The following is a 20,844-nucleotide window of genomic DNA, read 5'->3' as shown; positions in this document are numbered from 1 at the left end:
ACTGGAATATTTGCTTTTGATTTAAATGACAGATGAAAAGCAAATGTTTGCCAACTCACCCGTCATACTGTTTGAGTGAAGCTGCTGCTCGACTTCTACTGTAGTTTGATATTCTTTTGAGATTCCTGCAGGGAGCAGTTGATAATTGATCCTTCACTCGAGCAGTGTTTCCGTAATATTGCTTCTTATTAGCACCTTGATCTGTCGTCACCACTGCGGACCGTGTTGCTTTTATGATGGGAGGGAACATGAGATATAGGAGATACAGAGTCAGCTATGTTCAGTCCCAGACGCCTCATAAAATGTATTAATTTCAGCGAACTCCACAACCAAACTAATTGTAAGAATAAACACAAGAATAAACTTTCATAAATGTGGAATGAAAATAAGGATTCATGAGTAAAAGTGCAGAGAAATGAGTGTGTTTTATTTAAAAGATAAGCATTAGGGAACATCTCTGTTTACAGTGACTTTGTGTTAAATAAGAAAAAAAAAATACCTTGCTGCCCAAATATAAAACAATTTTAATGAACACTAAAATGGTAAAAGCTTCATATTACTTCCACAGTAGGCGTAGTGTTTGGTTCGACACCTCATCGCTTTGGCAAGAAGGTCAACATCCTCTTTACAGTGTATGAGCCCCACACAGCAAGATACTTTGCAAATATTGCACACACTCCTTTTTTATATACATTAATAAACTTGGGATATACTTTTTGTATGCAATGGCTTTAAATATTTAAAAACGCTCCCATTCTAAGACATTGAAGTGATTTAAGGTTGAATGCTAACATGAGTCATAGGACGCCATTTAGTAGAAATATAACTTCATGTACAGGGAGACGAGCGTCAACGTTTGCAGCATATACTGTTCATCGACACATCAATACAGTGGCTTATAAAAGTGGAATACTGTACATACAAAAACACAACGTGAAACATCAAAATAAACAAAAATGGGCTGTTGGGAAGGTGGTGGCTGTAATGTAATGACATGCATATTAAAGATCACAAGAGGAGTGTCCATGGAAAACCAGTCCTTTCAGGTAGAAACAGGTGAAACATTGTGTCTGTCCAAAGCAAAGTCTCTCATCTCTCCTGCATGATCCCCTCTCTGGTCCCAGGATCCTCCTCAGTACTGTCACAGACATCCAGCACAGTGCCGTGTAATCATTAAATAGGTCCAGTGCCTGGGTCATTGTTCACTGAGAAAGGTGAGAGGTGGTCAGAGTTGTCTGTGCTTTTGTCAGTTTCCCTTTGAGCTGACTGAAGAGAAGGAGGATCGGGTTTATTGGCGACAATATGGCGTCACCGGCATGCCTGGTTGGCGAGTATAGAGGGCGTGAAGTTCAAGGCTAACCCCTGCCGGCATCATACCACAGAGGAAGAGCTGGGGATGCCGTGGATAGTGGCACTGGTTGGCGTGCCGCTGATGGCGTTAAAGATTTGAAGCGAGTCTGGGAGAACGCTCTTCATGCCATCTTCCACAGGACTGATCTGGAAGTGAAGAAGAATGAGATATTCACAACCGTTTACGATACCATCTTGGATTGCTTCGTACCTTAATTACTGCAGAGTGAAGCCCTTATTTATAGGGATAGTTTTACTTTTTCTTGCTGAGAGTTAAATGAGAAGATCGACACCACACACACGTGCAGTTAATACGACGCTACAGCAAGCAACAGGTTAGCTTAGCTTAGCATACAATCTGGAAACAGGTGGAAACTTGAAAGCTTGCCTGTCTCAGTCTGGCAAATAGTTTTTCCACTATTTGCATTTACGTACACATTACATTACACAGCTAACAGCCATATTAAGCTTTACGAAAATGTGTTAGCTCGAGTTTTCAAGTGTGTTAGTTGCCAAGTCTGTGGAGGTGAACAAAGTTAATTATCCTCCTGATTTATCGCTCTGAAAAATTTGATCAAAATGTCAGACTGTTCAGAAGATGTGGGTGTTGTGAAAAATGGGTCCAATGTGTACTTTGGTGACTATGGGACGAAAGAATCGGTCATTATCTGTGTTCACGTTCACTTCTCCGATTGGGACTCCCTCCTGACACAGAAACAAGAAACTGACTCTCCTTTCTGTACTGTCTCTAGATGTGTATTTACCGTACAGAAAGTATCAACAGTAGTATCAATCATCACATATAACTCTCAGCAAGAAAGCAAATCAAAACGTCTGACTTTTAAGGTGGAGTCTCAGAACCCCTTTTATGAAGATTAGATATAGAGAAAAAATAAGTAAAAACAACCAATCCTTGTAACATCAACAAAAGAAATCCTTCAAAGTATAAGAAACATTTGTATACAGAAACATGTCAATACATAAGCACATACATTCAGATGCATGTGAATACATATACACACGCAAACGTATATGTACATGCATACTTTACACACATGCAGAAAACATACATGTCAGCAATCTAAAAGAGATTAGTGATTGTTGGTCTAGACAGCCCTATGCAGTGTGAGACAGGCTATGCATTGTGTACAGCATTTATGTGTTCAAATATTGGGTTTTAAGTTTTGCAATGGATGTAAAGATAAGGCCCGCCTGTGATCCGATCAGTTCACTTTGCCAATCTATTCTGTGCTTTTTAAGGTCAAGAGATGGACCTTAGCTTTAGCAGCTTCCTGTTCCCTGCACGTATCCCTGTAACATCAGGGTTGTAACGGTTTGACAATCTTAAAGCAATAACATTTTGGCTAATATCTGAGGACAGATTGTTTTTTTGTCTGGCTGGATCAACAATTAGCAACTCAGTCTTTAGTGCACACTGGTGGTTTTTGCATTACCATCCAATCTGTTCATGTCAGCACAAGGGAGAAACAGAGAATGGTGTTATCAAAGAGCATGTTATCAATCGTTATCAAACATTTACCTAATGGCACGCACACAGGAAAAAACACGTCTCAGCAGATTACCGTTGTGACATTAGTGATGCAGAATGTAATTACACTGATACTCACTTGCTCATGCATGATGATGGACAGCTCTTTCGCTAGGTCTCTATAGTTGGCTTTCATCTCATCGTGATACTCCTGTTGGTCCTCTTTGATCAGTCGCTCATTGATACCTAAACCGTGGCCACATGCCTCCACAAAATGCCTGCTCAAAAAAGCAAAGCGTTAGGACGTATTAAAGGAGAATTACACAGAAATAGATTCGTACACACATTGTACGCTGTCGACAGCTCATCTCACCTGAAGACCTCTTTCAGCTGTTTGACCTTGTTATCAGGATTCTTCTTGGCGCTCGCATCGTCCAGAAAAGCTCGAGCGTATGCTAGTGGTCCTGCATTTACCTGAGGGAAGACGTAGGAGTCGTGTCATGTTTGTGATCATTTCATTAGGTATTGTCCAGTGTGTGTATGTGTGGATATGGTTTTGCAAAATTCAAAGCAGGAACCTGGACGCTGATGCTGCCCTGTAGTTTGAGCTGCAGGCGGATCATGTCCACCTCACTGGAGGAGCAAAGCTGTTTGATCTCGGCCACCTTCTTGCTCATCTCATCGATGGCCACCTCGATGGGGCTCAGATCAGTGTGGTGTTGATACATCACTGCGATACGTTTCTTTACGTAGGGGAAACAATGCGTGGCTGGGGGACAGAAACATGAAGAGGAGGAGGGTGAACAGCTGGCCTCTTAGTTTATGAATTATTTTCTCCTCGCATGTGCTTTTCTGAGATTTACAGCTCAGGATCCACTCACATGTGTACCGTGCATCTTTTGAAAGCTCTCAGATAATAAAGATAAGAATGCAAGGTTGAACTTTTGATAAATAAAACAATATAACTGTGATTAGGATTAGGAAAGGTCCTTGACAAACAGCTTACGCGTTCAGAATCTAATCAAGATCTTCCATTTATGCACAGGACCTTTCTGCTGAGTCGTGTAATGCCTCAACAACCGATACCCATGTGACAGCCTTCCACATAGTGTGTTTATCAAATGTGTCAATATCCAACATTAGGGGAGACGGTGGTCTAAAGTTTGTGAGGATAGGGAAACATGTAGCCCTTTTTAGATTTAGGATCATTCGATGCAGAAGACACCATCTAGATTATCTTCATGTGTGTTCCTTTACACATCGAGATCAGTTCATTAGTGATGAGCAGAGCTGCTCAGCCTGTGATAACATTTGTGTAATGTGTTCTGTAGGAACTTTCTAAAACATCTATATTAACTCAGTATCAGCTAGCTACTAAAGACTAACAGTACGCCTTCAACAGCATATGTGCCACCACTACCACTAACAGTATATAGAGCTACCTACTGGTTAGTATAGTCCTGCGTTTGCACTGCTCCTCCACCCCGCCTTGCTTTTTGCCCGATATGGTGAAAGGCATCTCAAACACGAAGCGACGGATGTTGTGGCTCTTCTCGAAGTCTGTCTTCCTGTCCACCAGCTCCTTCTCCTCCAGGTAAGGGGTCACATGTGTAACTTGGATGTACGCATACTTAGAGTCCAGGTCTTTGGGGTTAATCTGCAGAAAGTCATTAGTACAGATTAGTGACATATTTTATGAGAATTATGGGTCAACGCTCATCATAAATTAAATATCCACAGAGGCTTACCCTTCCAGAGTCCTGGATTATCTTCACATTCTCCTGTCCAAACTTGTCAGAGTACAGCTTAAGGAGCCTCTGAGATATCTCTGACAGAGGAGTGAATTTTGGTTCTTTGTAGATGTACTCCTTACCGTCTTCATCTTCAAAGAAGCCCTAAAGACAGATAACACATGGTCAGACTGAATAACAAACAAACAGCATCTTCATCTAATAAGATTTAAAGACGCAAACAGTGCCACATCGAACCATACATGGGATGTGAGTGGAAGGGTTTACAACAATTTGTTGAAATGAAAAAGTTGGGGTACTTAGATTAGTCAGTCGTCTTGTAAGTAAATGGTCAAAAGTCCAATGAACAGATGGGTGAAGCCATGCACATCAAGGGTTTGCTCCTAAGATTAGGACGACTCTACGGCTAAAAGATGAGCAATGCACTTGAAAAAGCATCGATTGCATTCGAGAAGGAGCACAACACTGCCTAACACATCACCGCAGTCCAACTGCAATGTTGGCGTTCCTATTGATTTACCTCAGCCTCTGAGTCTGTAAAGTGGTACTGCTACAGGGGTGTGGCCAGCAGAAAATAAAACCATTGTTATTTCATGAGAACTACCTAAAACCTGAATAAAATCAACGCTCTCTAATTCACACTACTGCATCAGTGATTAGACCACCATGTCGGAAGAGACATTGATGTGTTTATCTCTAAGGTAACCACACCCAACCAATTATTTCACAAGAGACGACACAAATGAGGGTCAGTACTAAATCTTATAAAGTCAGATCTGTAACACAAAAGCAGAAACACTGGAATGAGTGCAAAAGTGAAAGAGCGCCATGCAACACAGTTCCAAAAAGAGTAAAAAGCAGTGGTGACGTGAAGTACAAGCAGCACCAACACCACACAAAGACGTATGCTGCCCAGAAAGGCGAGCAAGGTCTACTGCACAACTTACCGCTGCCTTCAAAGAGGACAGAAAGCAGAGAAGGGTATTAGAGTGGATCAGAGAATGCCACTGCATGTGGTCACGCTCTTAAAAATAAAACATCTTCAGCAGCGCTCATGCTTAGTGTGAATTACTTTTTCAGACATTCAGCAACCAAATTAATACTTTTGCTCTTTTGTGAAATTATATCATTTTAAATACAGTTCGTGCAAAAACAATCAAATAAACAATATGTTTGTTTTGAAAAAATAAAAATAAACTCACCTGGCCAAAGAAGGCCACTCTGAAGTAGGTGCCCAGCAATCTCTTTCCTGTGTGCATGACCTCGGTCACTTTACTGTATGCACGATGCAGTGTGTCATACAGGTGGGCCAGTTTCTGTGCAAATTCATGAAAAATAACATTTAAAATGGGGTTTAGTATTTGTAGATACTAATGTCAACACTTGGGTTAAATTAGATGGACTTGTTGTAGGGAGATAAAAAAGTTGAACGTACGTCAAAGTCCCTGCGCTTCTCATAAATGGGGATTATGAGCTTGTAGATGTCACAGATGAGTTCGTAGCGCTCAGCTTTCCACAGTCCATCTGCACACTCCTCCAAAAGCTCCATTAAGACGTCCTGCAGGGCAACAAGAGATGGAGAATACTAGATCAGTATTCGATAAATCGACGCCTCTTCTGCACATCTACATGTATTATAGTGTGCCGTGAAACGCAGGTAGAGCCGGAAAAATTGCCTTCTTTAAGATCGTATTTATTTTTAGAACGTATAAGTGTGTCTCACGCTACCTCTTTTGTGGTCATAATATTGAAATAATGATAATTTTAATGATGTTAAACATTTGATTATTCAATATTTAAAAACTGGAATATTGGAGAGCTTAAAATAAGATGTTAAATGTTTTGTCTTCCTGCAATGGATGAACATAATTATATATGCCTTGGGACAATACATGCACATTATATTCATTTTGGTAGATGCTTCTGTTTAAAGCAACTCACAAAAAGTGCATTCAACCTCAGCGGGTGCAGGAGCTAGTCTCTATTAAAATACAAAATGTAATCAATTAAAACGAATGATGTGGTCAGACCACAGACTGACTTCTTGCTAACTTGTTCAAATCTTAGCACGGTCATAAGCACAGTCACATACTTCATTGAAATGGACGTCCTGCATGCCAACGTCCTCCATCATCGCTGCCTCTTCATCAATGTTTGGAGTCACGACACGGAACGCTGAGCATCCCTGCTTGAACATGCCTGAGCACAGAACAAGATGAGACAATATAATAACAATCGGCCACATTAGGCAAACAAAAACAAGTCGTGTGGCATGCAAGTGGAAATAAATGATCGAAGCACCTTTTCTCCGCAGGTATTCTGCCACAAGCGCTGCAACATGCACATAGCACATGGCCGCCTGTGAACAACAACTCAGGTCAGATATGCAAAGTGCTGTTGAAATTATTAGTTATTCTACAGGACAGCATCACCCGCAATAAACTGGACAAAACAAATTAGATATTTTATACTGTCTAGACACATCCCCACACACAGACCTAAAGTGAGTCTATCACTTGTTCAATTGGCCACTATCATAGCAAAGTCCAACCTATTCAGCCACAGAGAGTCCCTGATCACAGACCTCTGACAGGTCTCCGTTCTTCACATGGATTCGGGCCATGCTGTCCAGCCAGGTCTTGCGTAGTTCAGGCGTGCTGGCGTAAGACTTGGCGAGGCTGTACTGCAGGTCCACCAGCATCTCTGGATCTCTCTCGTGCTCTTTCATCTGAGCCGTGGCCATCAAAACTGTCCTGATGCGTTTGGTCAGGTCCTTCACATCTGATGGGAAGGCTGTGTTCTGTTAAAGAGGATGCAGAGATGAGCGCAGTCAGTCATGTCATTGCTAGTTTAAGCATATACATATTTTAACTGTGAATAAAGTGGAACCATCATTCACATGAATGAATTGCTGACCTTAATAGTTTTGTCACTGTTGGCACAGTTGTTGATTATTGACAGAGACTGCTGGAAGCGGGTACTTCCAATACCAATCACATCAGCTATCAATTGACTGACAGCAATCACCACCTAAAAATAGAGAAAGAAACATATTATTATGAATTATTATCATTAAATATTGTATAAGCCTTGCTGGCTTTACGTCATCATTGTTTGAGGTCCCACAGACCTTAAAACTGTATGTGTAAATATAGTAATGATGAAAATTGCAAAATAAACCAATTAGTTAACAGTTCCATTTGCCACAAAATGGGCATAAAATTGAATGGAAAGTAAAAAAAAAAAAAAAAAAAAAAAGGTTATTTCACAAAATAACAACATTATTCATTACATTGTTATATATTCATTGCATTCAACCATATTTTACAGTTAGGACCCCAAACTGTTAGAGGTTACGCATCATTTCTGTGCTAGAACTCTGCAACATCTCTTTAAAATTCTGCTCATAAGCATTTCTCGCAACATTAAGAAAGATCATGAAGTATAAAGCTAAATAAACAAGGTCCAGGGTCTTAAGGACATTAAGTTCCAATAATGTGAACATGAGAGCTTTAATTGTTTGAATAAGTTAGATCTACAGAAGGACTATCCCACCTGTAAGTGCGTCCGGACAAAAGACTTGCGACCTGTGTAGTCAAAGTTGCTCTTCATGAGGAAGTAGAGCAGATGGGCTGCATCGCTGCGAATGGAGCTCAGCTTGGAGTTACAACACTTCAAGATCTCACAGCAGAAAGCAGCACACATGTCAGAACGGCCTTCAAAAAACGTGCAAGGAAACTGGAGGGTGAAGAAGAGAGACGGGTCATCAGGCCATCACAAGCAACAACAGAGAACCGTTAGGCGGGTGAACCGACATCCTTCACACCTTGTAGATGAAGGTGCGCAGTGAGGTGAAGACCTGCTTGAGGGCCGTCTCTGACTGATTGATCCGTAGGAAACAGAGGTGGACTTCAAACACCTTCTTCATTAGTGGATTGTGGCCGTGGTCAGAGCACAGCTGGGTCTGTGGAGAAAACGGACGATTATCTTAAAAAAACGGACGAAATCTGATTTAAAACACAGAAACAAGATTCACATTCAGGTTGTTTTTTTTATGAAGAATAAATTATTAAAACCTAAATACTGCATTTAAAGAAAAATGGTGCCAATGCAAAGTTCACTAGTACAGTTAATGTGTGCCAAGCACTATGTTATTTATGTTACCTTGAATCCCATGATGAAGATACTGAGCGTGTCCAGGACGGTCAGGCACACTTCAGTAGCGATGTTTGCCTCCAGCAGAGACTGATTCAACACGTCTGCATCCGAGTGACTATAGGCTGAAGAATACACAAGAGGAAGTTGAAGCTGTTTCACCCCCACCGGTGCACAGAAGGACCATTTAAACATCACATCTCTTGAAATATGAGACCTTAGTGTTAAAGGCAAAGCTGCACAATTTCATTCCAAACTGAAACAATCTTACTACGAACAAAATCAATACCGTTTATCAAACGAATAGCGCATTGGTGAGGCACAAATGTCGTTAACAAATTGTGCCAACATGTGAGTTTTTTTATATTTATGAATTCATTTCAAGCAGCATTTGCTTTCTCAAATATACAGGTCGTGTTTTGGAGTGAAACCTCGATATATTTCACATTGATTTAGCTTTTCAGAGAATGAAATATAAAAATGAAGTTCAGAGTAGATGAGCTGGCCATAGGTATGGAACGAAAACTAGTGTTCAGTTAAAACGGGCATGCTCTTCATTTTAACCAAATGAACAAAAGTCAGTAACAGTCTGCAAACGTCCTGCTAACCTGATACACTCTTCCCATGGTCTACAGATATTCCAAGAATACTTGAAATCTTTCTTACACTGAAAACACAAAGAAACTGAGTTAAATGACGCCATTTGACAGGCTGAGCAAATAGCTTATTAAGCCCTTCAGGTAAAAGCAATATAACACTAAACACAAATACCGTAGCACCAATTCTATCTAATTTACTGATGCTGCACGCATGTCTTGCGGGCTGGGTTTAAACAGAGTATGAGGGGGATGTTGATGATGGTGAAAAAGTATGAGGAGACTATACAGAGTGAGGCGGAGGAGGGCGGGGATCCTCTGGTAAAAGGCTGTTTGATGAAAAGTATGGGGCACTTACTGTGGTTAAACGTGTGTGAGTTATCCAGGCTGCTGAGCTGCTGTAAGCGGGCATGCATCATTCCCGCCCTGTTACGGGACACAGGCAGAGTCTGAGACTTCCGCTCATGTGCTACGGGTCCTGCCCCGTCCTGGTTCCTGTTTAGGAAACAGGTCAATGTGAGACGAATGGCAGGTTAGCGAAGCAGGTTAGGGTGAACGACACACCATTCTGCACACTTGAGTGGTGTAAATATCACTCAAATGTCACTCAAAAGCAGATGTGCTTGTATTCAAACCGTGGTTCATAACATCGACTGAAATATCTTGTTTGATTTGAAATGTCTATCGCAGTAAAACATAACATTTTGGGTGACTTTTACACATATACCAACTGAAGCGTGTATCCAATAAAGTCGTGCTGTAGATTTCGCATGCAGTTCAATTACATAATTGCAGAATCAGCTTTAAAGCAGTGAGTGAGAGCAAACGTCATGCACATAAGAAGAGAGAGACGCGATATGAATTTAGAGCCAGTGGTTGTGTCACAGCACTGCAACGTCTACGGGGTGAGAAGATATCATGCGTTAAGTCTGAGAAAGTCAGTTCCACCTTCAGTCTTACCCAAGCAGGAGAGGGCAGGAGCCAGGTTTTTATTTCATTGTGTTAAACTTGCCAGCATTTAGGTGAATAGAGATAGAAAAAGTGGTGGGAGGTTAGAGAGAGTGAACACCCAAAGCCCTCTGGGAGTCAAGGCCAGAGCTACAGTAAGTGTGTTTGGATAAATACTCGTCACATAGTTGTGCTCAACATACATTCACACCCTTCAACCGTCACACACATTAGCAATTTGCCAGATGGACAGCTTGTGGAGTAGTTAAATGTATTTGAAATAACAGAAAATACAAAATAATCTGAAAAATATATAACAATTGAGTCACCGTTAAGACACCTCATGTTGTCATTTCGAGTGGTGGAGTGGAAAAGTAATGGATACAAAGTTAAAATGGTTACTTTAAAGTAACTGATAAGTGGTTTAATTAGAAAACTAAAAAGTCATTAAAACTGTTTTGGCTAAAGGTAATGGATAAACTGATAAAATAGCCAAAGGACTGGATACAGAGTCGAAATATTGAGCTAAAACGAATGAATAAATGATGACAAAGCTAAAAGTAGTCGTTCATAGTTAGCTAATGGATAAGCTAATGGATACATGGTTGAAAGGTGGAGCTTCTGTTACTCCAAGTGGCAGTAGTACGAATGCAAACATGACCAAACCGACCTAAACACAGGAACAACTGTACGTAAAGCCTGCAATCCTTCATCAAGAACTCAACTTTTAAGAGAATTGAAGTCATGCACTGCTTTCAGATACTGACAACATTACCTTGCGATGTATCTCTTTCCCATGTATCTGAACTGATGGAGGCACACTCTGTGAGGAACAAGGAAGTGAAAATCAGTCACAATCAAATCTAATGCTTTACTTGCAGTGTCGAGGTTGTCATGAAAGCAACGCAAGGCATCTTACTCGACAAGAGTGAAGAAGTCCATTAACTCAGCAGATGAAGCCTTGTTCCAGTATGTGAACAGAGCATCTGGAAAAAAAGACAGATTGACATTGTAGACATGTAAGTGAGCGCAGTGTTTATGCATCGAGACAGAAAGATGGTGAGCACAGATATCCAGGAGAGAGATGGAGTGACGTGTTACCTTCAGACATGCTTTTGAGCACATGTAAGAAGCACATGAGGAGGCTCTTGATCTCGGACTGGTCCAGTTTATCACATCGCAGCAGGCTACTGCCCGGGGTAGAAGCAGCCTGGTTCTGAGGGACAAAGTATCCGGTCAGGCAGAGGACAGACAAGTATATGATCCTGGATGGCTCTTTGCTCTGTCTAGCTCCTTTTGCTGCCTCAAGATAAACCACAAGTAGTCTACAGAAACCATTGTCAGTTTATATTTTGGATTTCCAAAAGACAAAGGGTATTTTCCATAGAAATGACAAAATACAAAGATTTTCTTGTACAGTTTACATCTAGTTTTGTGGTCATAGTTCAAAGTCTAGACAACTGAGTCTTCGACCTGTATTGCATTAGACATTAAAAGTAGTCAAAACTATACACAGGCGCTTTTAAAGATGTTATGACGTGAGTAGTAAGAGTTTTCTGAAGGCCTGGGGTTACAGTCGTCCAGCTACACTAGTGGAGTCATTCTCTTGATGTTGCAGGGCTCTTTTTACTGTGGAAAAACTGCCAACGGAAAACAAACGCCATTTCTCCAGCTGAGGCAGAGCGCAGGGAGAAGAGAGAACCAAACCAGCGGAGCAACAGCTCACATAGAGGGGCTGGCGATGTACCAAGCACGTTCCCTTGCCAGCAGTTAGTCTAGACCAGGGGTGTCAAACTCATTTCCACTCTGGGCCACATCAGCATCACGGTCGCCCTCAAAGGGCCGGTTGTAAATGTAAGACTGTATAACTAACCTCTCCTAACATATTGTTAAATAACTCGCTCTGCATTTGATGATTGTTTATTCAAGTGTACAAATATTGTAGCTTTTGTAAATATATTCTGCTGTGATTGCAGTCTGCCTTTTAATTCTTGGACAGTTTGATGTTTTTCTTGGAGGCTAAATTTAGCTCCGTGTTTGGTGTCAAAATGCCGACGTGAATTATATCCTTCATCACCGGCACACCTCATAACACAGACGACAGACCCGTTGTTCTCCTTGAAGCACAAACATGTATTCGCTTTCCCATCTTTCATTACATTTTCTTCCCTCTGCATCAATTTTTCTCTTCGTGGACATTTTGGGATTATTTGTCGATCTTTTTCAATTGTTGGAAAAGCTCTTTTCGGGCTGTTGCCTCTCCTGTCCACCTGTTATGATAGTTTTAATGTCAGTACACAGACAACATGCTATCTCATAATTTCAACTTTCTATCTCATAATTTCGACCATGGGGATACTTTTATTTTCAAGTCTAACTTTTAATAATAATAAAAAAAAAAAAAGAAAAGTGGTTTCTTTTCTTCTTTTTTTTTTTTTGCTGGCGGATTCGCGGGCCACATAAAATGACGTGGCGGGCCTTGAGTTTGACACATGTGGTCTAGACCATGAAACTAGCTGGGGATGACTTCATGGAAAGTATGAGGCTATGGCTTTGGCTTTTTAACGAGTGCTTTGGGGAGTGGATCAGTTCATGGCTGAAGTTAGTTTTCCTGAAAAGGTGGACAAAAGCTGTGGTGCAGTTATTTTCAAGCACTTGTTTGAGCTAAAGCAGTTTGGGTTGATTGTAATTTCAAATGACTTATGCGTCCCTCTTTTCCCTTTATGCTGTTACACACATTGTGATAAAAGCCACGAGCAGCTTCAACAGAAAATGAAACACAGCACAGATAGTGAAAATCAAATAATTAGTGTTTAACGGACTTAAATTTAGCTTGAGGCTGTCTATCAGTGAAAGCAAAAATGACACAGCACACGTGAGAGGAACTCAAAAGTGACAAAATCCCTTAAGTGTGCATGCTTCTAAACATCTGGAAAAAGAGCAGAGACAAGCTGCTGTGGTACAGCAGCTCTGCTTTACGGCCCTAGAGTACAAACAGGTCAAAGCCTTAGAATCGTCTGGCAAAGAAAGGGCTTAGGGTTTAGGACACAAGGAAACTCCCACACACACACACACGAACATTCCCAGATGGGACACTCCTAGGGAGGAGGATGAGGGGCGCTTTGTACTTGAAGTGAAATGCTGGGCTGCAGGGCGCTCTCTGGCACACAGGGGACAGAGAGCAGGGAGAAGTCCATGGTGACACGCTTGGTGCGCACGGAGAGCACGGACTCCTCGGTCTCCGTAAAGTAGCGCCGGACATTGACAGATTGTCGCCATACAAACTTCTCCGTCTGCCGTGGACAGCCGCACACATACGGTGGGGAAGTTAATGGGACAAGTTAACAAGGGGTGACTTTCTGAGGTGCTTTTTCTCACAACAAGGGGATCTCTGATATGTCCGGGGGCACACTAAAAATGCATGTCACAGGAAGCCTAAATTTGATATCTGACACGTCGTATGAAATTACTTTACGGGCATCTTGCGGCTATTTCGGAGATGTACCTTGTCCAGAGAGTTGCTCTTGTCGTTGTGCTTCTCGGACAGGCTGTTGCCAGAATCAGTGCTGATGAGTGAGCCGCGGGAGTCTGCGTGGCGCACAGAGTTGATGTTGGGGGTTGACGACGTGTGAGGTGAAGCTGCCAAAAACAAAAAAGGAGCAGTTTTATATGAATGTAAAACCCAAATGTTTTCCATTTCCCAGCATCGTCTGTCCACTCACAGGTGCCAGAGATGACTCCAAAAACATCTTTGTGCAAGCTGGTGTCCAGAAAGGTGCTGGATCTGGGAGGTGTCATCAATACGTTGGTATGAAGTGAATCTTCTCTTCCATTCTGAGGAAGAACAACAGTGTAATGGACACAGACTCACATACTATATGAGGTACGTACGTAAGGAAAACCACTAGGTTTAAGTCTTGGCTGAAAACATTTTCACAAAATTATATATGATGCAGCTAGAAAACAAATCAATATATGTATGGCTCTATATTTTTCACATTTTATGTTATGACAATGTTTTTCCTTCTCTTTGTGTATTTTATATTTGTTTGTGTTTGGGTATGGATGTCAGGAGGATTGCGTGACGTTTTCATGTCTCTCTATCTTGTGAATGAAAGGTAGGTAGAATATTAAAAAGACGCCACTAGGTGGCTCCCTTACATTGTTGGAGTGGTTGTTGGTGAATGGGGAGACTTCCTTCACATTCAGCCTGTTGACGTTCTCTTGGAGGAGACCAAACAAGGGAAAGTACAGGGTGGCCAACCTGGCCTGCTGGCTCTGAAAACACAACAATCATCTCAAAGAGCGTCTCGAGATCACACACGTCCGACACTGAAGTGAAGTGGAAATGAAAGAGATGGAGGTAAGAGGGCACTGCTTACTTTGGAGGTGTAGCGGTCATCAAATGTGTGCTTTATCATCAGATTCTTCAGCACATGGATGGCTATCTGACGAATCTCCCTGAACTCCTGCAGAGCTGCACTGACCTCCCTGAGCAGCAGTCCGACCAGGAAGTGGTTCTTGCAGAAGTCATCGGTCAGTGAATAATCCATCTGGAGGTCTGAGTGGAGGAAGAAGAGGATGAAGTAATTAGGATTGGCTGACAGAGAAGTGAGTGAAGGATGTGAATCGAGATGAAGTCACACACAATGAGAGTACATTGTTATTGAATCAGACACAATTAAATGAACAAGAAGAAAACAGGAAAGCTTGAACAGAATACAGATTGTTGACGAAGTAAAGCAATACCAAATTGCACAAAGATTCCCCTAAATGGCTGTAATCAATTTAAACACAATGTTTTAACTACTAATCTTTTTAAAACCTGCATTTTCTTTTAGCATGCAAGCATTAAAAGGATCTGATTCTTTAGAAATGACAGTAGATAACGTGTCTTTTGGAATTATAGTCATAAATCCCAAACCACTTCAAGACAGAAAAAAAAACTACGGTACTTGCACAAAGAGCCAATCTCAGCTTCTATACTCGCCACAAATAATAAACAGTATAATCTGTCTGTACAGTGTCTGGAAAAAGATAGATATACAATCATGCTACATCGACCAGGATGCAGCAATAGAGGAATATAAACCGATTGAGTTCAGAATTTGGAGCAAATCATTTTATCCATTCTGGTCACGGTTAAATGATGAGATCAAAGTCTGCTCTTGAGACCTACCTACTAGATTATCACATGACTCCACCGCATCATTTGGAGACAATAAAGCGAATTGAGGAAGACAAAAAAAAAGTGCTTTCTGTCGAATAAAGAAAAGACTGCTACATTAACAGAAAGCCTATTTTAATTACACTACAATAAGGCTTGGTACTTGATCGAGAGGTACACCTTGAAATCTCAGAATTCTTCCCTTTCCAAATGGCATGGGCAGGTTTAAGGGGACGTAGTGCTCGTGGTAGCACACGACACGTAGGAACTCAAACCTGAACTCAAACAGCGTCTGCATTAGGAAATGACAGGAAGCAGAGCAGCAGCTTAAATACAACACTCGTCAAAAACATACTTGGAGCACAGCCTGACATCCTCCATCAGGACACTATTTGTTTGTATAAATGCTTCTACTGTTTGTATCATGCACCTTTGGGTCTCCAGGCATAAAACAGTTGAAGTAGTTGTTGATCTGCTTGAACATAAAGCCTCTGTCCATCAGGTTGAAACAGCGCTACAGCAGGATGGGGAAAAGAAAATGAGTCTCAAGTGTATACTTGAATACAGACGGTGCTCTCAAACACCATGACTGTAACTGTGGCTCCCTGACCTTGATGAAGACCGCCAGACTGTGGTTGGCATTCCTGGCAGCATCTAGGTTGTCTTTATATTTCTGAGTGATGTGTGGCATCATCATGTTGACCAGCGTCTCCACAGTGTGATGAAAGGATGCTGAGAAGCGCTGATTCCTGGACAGCTGTAGGACGCATCACGGACATTCGTACAGATGTTATTACGCAGAATAACACACCCCAGTTTAAAAGGGTTAAAGTTGATATTCTTAATTCGTTTTATGATGAAAACATATCCCATGAAAAGACCAAAATCTACAATGCATGAATAACATTGTTTTTTTATAACCAAAGCCTCATATAGCTTATTCTTCTGTGCCACAAAAACACATCAACGAGCCACACTGTTGCATGTGGGCCATGTTCCTTCATGACATTTTGTTGGTTTTGGTCTTTTTGCGTGATTTGTTGACAATAGCAAAATATAGCATATCCCCAGCCTTGTACTTTAACTGAAACAGTTTCTAGCGTGGCGTGACCCACTCTTGTGGAGCGTTTACTTGGAGGTTAAACGCAGGGGGGATGTGGTTGCTTATGGGGTATGAACAAATGCAGCCAATTAAACTGCAGAGCAGTGTGGGACAGACTGTGGATACATCCTACTTTGACTGTGGTGCTGCGGCTGTCCACAAGACCTGCCATGTTGTAACCACAGCGTTTTTACCAGCCTACGCTGGTGAAAAGCACCCCTGAGTCAAACACAAATGTTGCGGCAGACTTACCTTCACTTTACAGCTCTCAATCAAGTACTGAGCCATGGACTTGACTAAGGCTTCAAAGAAATACCAGGAGTACTGCAGGGCAGACAAACATCAATCAGAGAACAATAAAGAGGAAATTCATGGCAGTTATAATCATACACCGTGTAATCCTTTCAAAAAGTACAACTATATCACCTTGAGGAGCTTGTTACTCGTGAGGAAGTCTGTGGAAGGCTTCAAGATAGCAGTCATGGCTTTAGCCAGCTCCTCATGCACTGATCGGGTGGTGGCGGACGTTTGTGGCTCAGTCTTGAACACAAACTGTACCAGACAGAGAGGACTATGAGTACAGGCACAACATAATATAGATTTGGAGTTGTTTCATGTGGCTTGTGACTTTTACCTTCACATAGGATCTCAGGTGGTGCTCCAAACCCTCCTCGTGGCACTGTGCAACAATGTGAATCATGACTCTAAAAGGAAACAATGGAAAAGGGAGGAGGCATCTTTTATTACACAGTTATTTACATTGTGTTTGTTTTAAATTATTCCCACAAAGTTCTTGCATGCCAGAAAGTCCTTTTCACAGGTATGTCGTATAAATAAAAAATCATGCAAATCATCAATTTAAAAATAGTTGTAAACTCTACCGAGTTCTCTTTTATACATAAATGCTGAAAATGTAATGTTTCCAATTCTATGTAAACTTGTTTATCATCATTTACGTGACATGACTTGAATTTTAAGCTAAAGTCAGGGATCGTCCAGAGGAAACCTGCCTGGTGACGTTGACTGCCACGTCCTCTTGGGTGGCACCGGTTAGCACCCTGAACAGCTGATTCAGTGTGGTGGGCAGGAACTTGATCATCACATGGCTCTCCATGGCATGCAGACTCTGAAGGTAAAACACCACAGACATTTGTTCATGTAGAATTTGACCGCATGGCCCTACATGTATAATGAGGAGAATACATGTGGAAAACAGAGACATCACCTTCTTTCATTGCTCAAACTGTGCAAATCACCCACAACTTGTGCTTAAATTGGCTGGAAGATGGCAGAGTGTAGCTCCTGGTACATTTTGCCCTGTACAGGAAACTAACACCCTGCCAAGTCATTTGGCGAGCTGCCAGTCAACATGGCCGAGCTGCTGTTTGACCCTCTGGCTATTGTTCGTGTTCACTGCCGTGTTTACATTAGAACCCAAGAGATGCATTGGACTAAGTGTTGCTCTCGTTGTCAATGTCTGCCTGGGGAAGAGTGAACTGAGATTCCCATGAACTGGAATAAGAGTGATCGATGGAAAAAGTGATACAGAACCAAAGAAAAAAGTGGAAAAAAAGCATCAAGCCAACAACGGGTTGATATTTGACAAATTTACTGGTATCGGCCTAATCGTTGCAGGTAAGGAACAACTAAATCCTGTATAAATGTCAATGGAAATAGCTCTTCACAAACTGTCCAGAAGAATGCACTGTTGGAAAGCTGCAGCACAGCGCCCAGCATGAATCACATCCGTGTGATTCAGCTCCAGCCAAGCGTGACTGTCTGCGGTTCCACGGTGAGTACGAGCTACGGTTAGCTTGCAAGACAATACAGAGAAGTTACAGACATGAAAACATGTCTGACAAACACCTTCAGGTGTCCAAAAATAAGGATCTCATTTAATTCTGTTCAGACTTGAATCCCAATTCTTTGCAGAGCATGTGCACTCAGTTATACAGTATATGCATTGACTGAAATATGTCAACATTGTGTATTATGGTTCAGTGTACGTACAGCCATTACCAGCCAATTAGTTAATCGACAATAAAGACAATGTCTACACATTCTTGTTAGAAATAAACAACATGAAGGAAAACATTTTATTTTTTTAGGATATATACGTTATATATATATATATATATATATATATATATATATATATATATATATATATATATATATTTATTTATATTTAATATATAATAATAAAAATGAATGTGAATTTGAAACATTTAACTTACATATAATCTTAACAAATGAATTGAACAAAAAGCATTTTGTAACATTAACTGGCATGTATTAAAGTCAGTATCTGTAGTGAATCCCTTGATTTTATACTCATTGTTTTACCTTCAGGTACTTAACAAGTTCTCCTCCGGACACCTGGGGTGCAGGTGCGCTGCTCTGACAGTGATGAAAGAAATTGTGCAAATGTTGATCCTATGAGAGACACAAAGAAGGTCAGGCTACAGAAGTTCATTCCACAAAGCTGAGTTTTAATGAAACCACATCGCAACTTCAGATTTGACAAAAAAAACACGATAACTAGTACTAACACTTTGTTAAAACAAAAACAAACCTGAGTGTAGACAGTGGAAACGAGGTGAGCGGACACCTTAAATATCGGCTTGCCTCCATCCACCCATTTGACTTCAGGGACAGAATGCTGTAATACAGAGAAAAAGCAATAATAAGTCTCAATAATTCCGTTAACATTCTGCAGGAAATCCAAGTCATGATGTTTATAAATATGCCCTTTTGTCGCAGACTTTCATAACCCATTAAAAGTCAAGTTTTCATATTGTGGGTTGTGGCTTTTGGCTTGACGTTTATTTACATATTCATTTAAAACAGCTTTGCACTAAAGATTGAGAAAGAGAGGACAGCACTGAAGCAGTGATGGCTTCATCTACTCAGATTTTAACAATTTGGGGATGCAATCGACCTTGCCGGCCCCCTCCTGACAGTTGAGGTATCCAGCAGGCAGGTTGGCAGCCACAGGGATCTGACTCTCATTCATGGTCACCCGGCCATCTTTCAGCAGGGGGAGCCAGGCGTAACCCACTGAGAGCAGAGAAAGAGGCAAAGACGGTCAGCTAAGAGCCGGATGCTTCAAGCCAGTAACAATATACAAAATACATATATCTTTTTTAGTTATGCGACTGTGAATCAGTGTCACCTTGAGTCTCAACCAGGTCTCTCCTTTTGGTGCTGGCCTTGCTGTTGCTGTCACAGCTGACGTGGTGGAAGGTGAAGAGCAGGTGGTGTTTCTCGTGGAGCTGGGTTGGCAGCTCAATCTTAAACTAAGGAATAAGAGCATAAATAAAAACAGTCATTGATTGTCTTGACTCACCTTTTCTGTTTAAGGACATTTGATGCAGTGTGTCTTACCTCATCGTAGAATTCGGGGTTGTGCTGGTGATGTAATACTGCAGCAAAGGCATTTTTGGTAAACAAGGGTCCTCCGGGTCGGCCATAGATGCACTGTGGAATGACAGCAATAGTTAGTGGGCTCTTGTGATGGGAGGGGCTTTCCTTTAGGGATTTGGAAGCACTTCCAGGAAAGATTTGAGTTTACCTTCAGTGAAACTGCCTCTTCGTCATCCGAGTCCTTGAACTCAATGCAGACAGCTATGTTTCTAGCCTGAGGGCAGACAAGGAGTCAAATTAACCCAGTTAGCCAAACCATCAGAAAAAAAGTGCCGTAGCTTCAGACCACGATCATTTAATTGAGGGTACTAACACTGCGCAATAAAAGTTTGCGATACCTTTGTGAATGACTTTTGGCTGTCGTATTTCAAGTGCTTCGGGTAGACATAGAGGTGATTGTTGTAGATGGTGAAAGGCTGAGAACATTTGGCGATGCACGGCACAAACTCCTCCACTTCAAAGAAGATGTTGGTCTTCTCACTGACATCAAACTGCTTCACAGGAATGTAGGATGAGGTAACACAATCTATATACAGAAGCAGGAGGGAGGGAGACCAAATAAACACTCTGCTCTGAGCAGCTTTCATCTCTCACGTTGGCTGCACAGAGCACATTTAGAGGCCTTACTTGTCAAGTCGGGGGCTACATTGTCAATGGTAACATCAAGGTTTCCTAGGATTACAGGCAGCTTGGCCATCTTCTCTGGCCTGGGGAAAGGGAAATAAATGACAGTCGAGCCGTAGCTATCATCTCGAAATGGTATACACACCCACACACACACACGCCACATTCACATAACATCTTATTTTTAAAACTGACCAGCATTTTCCAGTACAACCTATAAGAACATATTTTCCATA

General features: G+C 41.5%; 1 protein-coding gene across 8 annotated transcripts in view; it reads right to left on the bottom strand.

Annotated features, from left to right (window-relative positions):
* Positions 1-406: 406 nt before the first annotated feature.
* Positions 407-20,844, bottom strand: part of LOC306783189 (dedicator of cytokinesis protein 9) — a 69,565-nt gene continuing 49,127 nt past the window's right edge. For 4 of the 8 annotated variants that reach the window (XM_079276734.1, XM_079276735.1, XM_079276736.1 and 1 more), the window contains exons 16-52: positions 20,612-20,691; positions 20,323-20,510; positions 20,133-20,198; positions 19,946-20,038; positions 19,734-19,857; positions 19,500-19,618; positions 19,134-19,220; positions 18,905-18,994; positions 17,569-17,684; positions 17,193-17,262; positions 16,985-17,110; positions 16,811-16,882; positions 16,067-16,213; positions 15,887-15,970; positions 15,637-15,748; positions 14,672-14,850; positions 14,451-14,567; positions 14,012-14,123; positions 13,795-13,928; positions 11,391-11,505; positions 11,209-11,275; positions 11,065-11,112; positions 9,700-9,836; positions 8,755-8,870; positions 8,417-8,554; positions 8,146-8,328; positions 7,507-7,620; positions 7,175-7,390; positions 6,683-6,949; positions 6,026-6,148; positions 5,793-5,906; positions 4,588-4,734; positions 4,286-4,496; positions 3,418-3,608; positions 3,213-3,313; positions 2,979-3,117; positions 407-1,497 (exon numbers count right to left, since the gene is read on the bottom strand). In XM_079276734.1, coding sequence (XP_079132860.1) covers positions 1,372-1,497; positions 2,979-3,117; positions 3,213-3,313; positions 3,418-3,608; positions 4,286-4,496; positions 4,588-4,734; positions 5,793-5,906; positions 6,026-6,148; positions 6,683-6,949; positions 7,175-7,390; positions 7,507-7,620; positions 8,146-8,328; positions 8,417-8,554; positions 8,755-8,870; positions 9,700-9,836; positions 11,065-11,112; positions 11,209-11,275; positions 11,391-11,505; positions 13,795-13,928; positions 14,012-14,123; positions 14,451-14,567; positions 14,672-14,850; positions 15,637-15,748; positions 15,887-15,970; positions 16,067-16,213; positions 16,811-16,882; positions 16,985-17,110; positions 17,193-17,262; positions 17,569-17,684; positions 18,905-18,994; positions 19,134-19,220; positions 19,500-19,618; positions 19,734-19,857; positions 19,946-20,038; positions 20,133-20,198; positions 20,323-20,510; positions 20,612-20,691 — 4,669 coding nt within the window. In that variant the 3' untranslated portion in view covers positions 407-1,371. The remainder of the gene's footprint in view (positions 1,498-2,978; positions 3,118-3,212; positions 3,314-3,417; positions 3,609-4,285; positions 4,497-4,587; positions 4,735-5,792; positions 5,907-6,025; positions 6,149-6,682; positions 6,950-7,174; positions 7,391-7,506; positions 7,621-8,145; positions 8,329-8,416; positions 8,555-8,754; positions 8,871-9,699; positions 9,837-11,064; positions 11,113-11,208; positions 11,276-11,390; positions 11,506-13,794; positions 13,929-14,011; positions 14,124-14,450; positions 14,568-14,671; positions 14,851-15,636; positions 15,749-15,886; positions 15,971-16,066; positions 16,214-16,810; positions 16,883-16,984; positions 17,111-17,192; positions 17,263-17,568; positions 17,685-18,904; positions 18,995-19,133; positions 19,221-19,499; positions 19,619-19,733; positions 19,858-19,945; positions 20,039-20,132; positions 20,199-20,322; positions 20,511-20,611; positions 20,692-20,844) is intronic. The other 4 variants (XM_079276738.1, XM_079276739.1, XM_079276741.1 and 1 more) reach the window with 2 other exon arrangements.

Source organism: Melanostigma gelatinosum (assembly GCF_949748355.1).
Source record: "Melanostigma gelatinosum genome assembly, chromosome: 10".
Lineage (NCBI taxonomy): Eukaryota > Metazoa > Chordata > Actinopteri > Perciformes > Zoarcidae > Melanostigma > Melanostigma gelatinosum.
The sequence above is the reverse complement of the archived record's forward strand: the minus strand, read 5'-3'. Positions and strand labels throughout refer to the sequence as shown.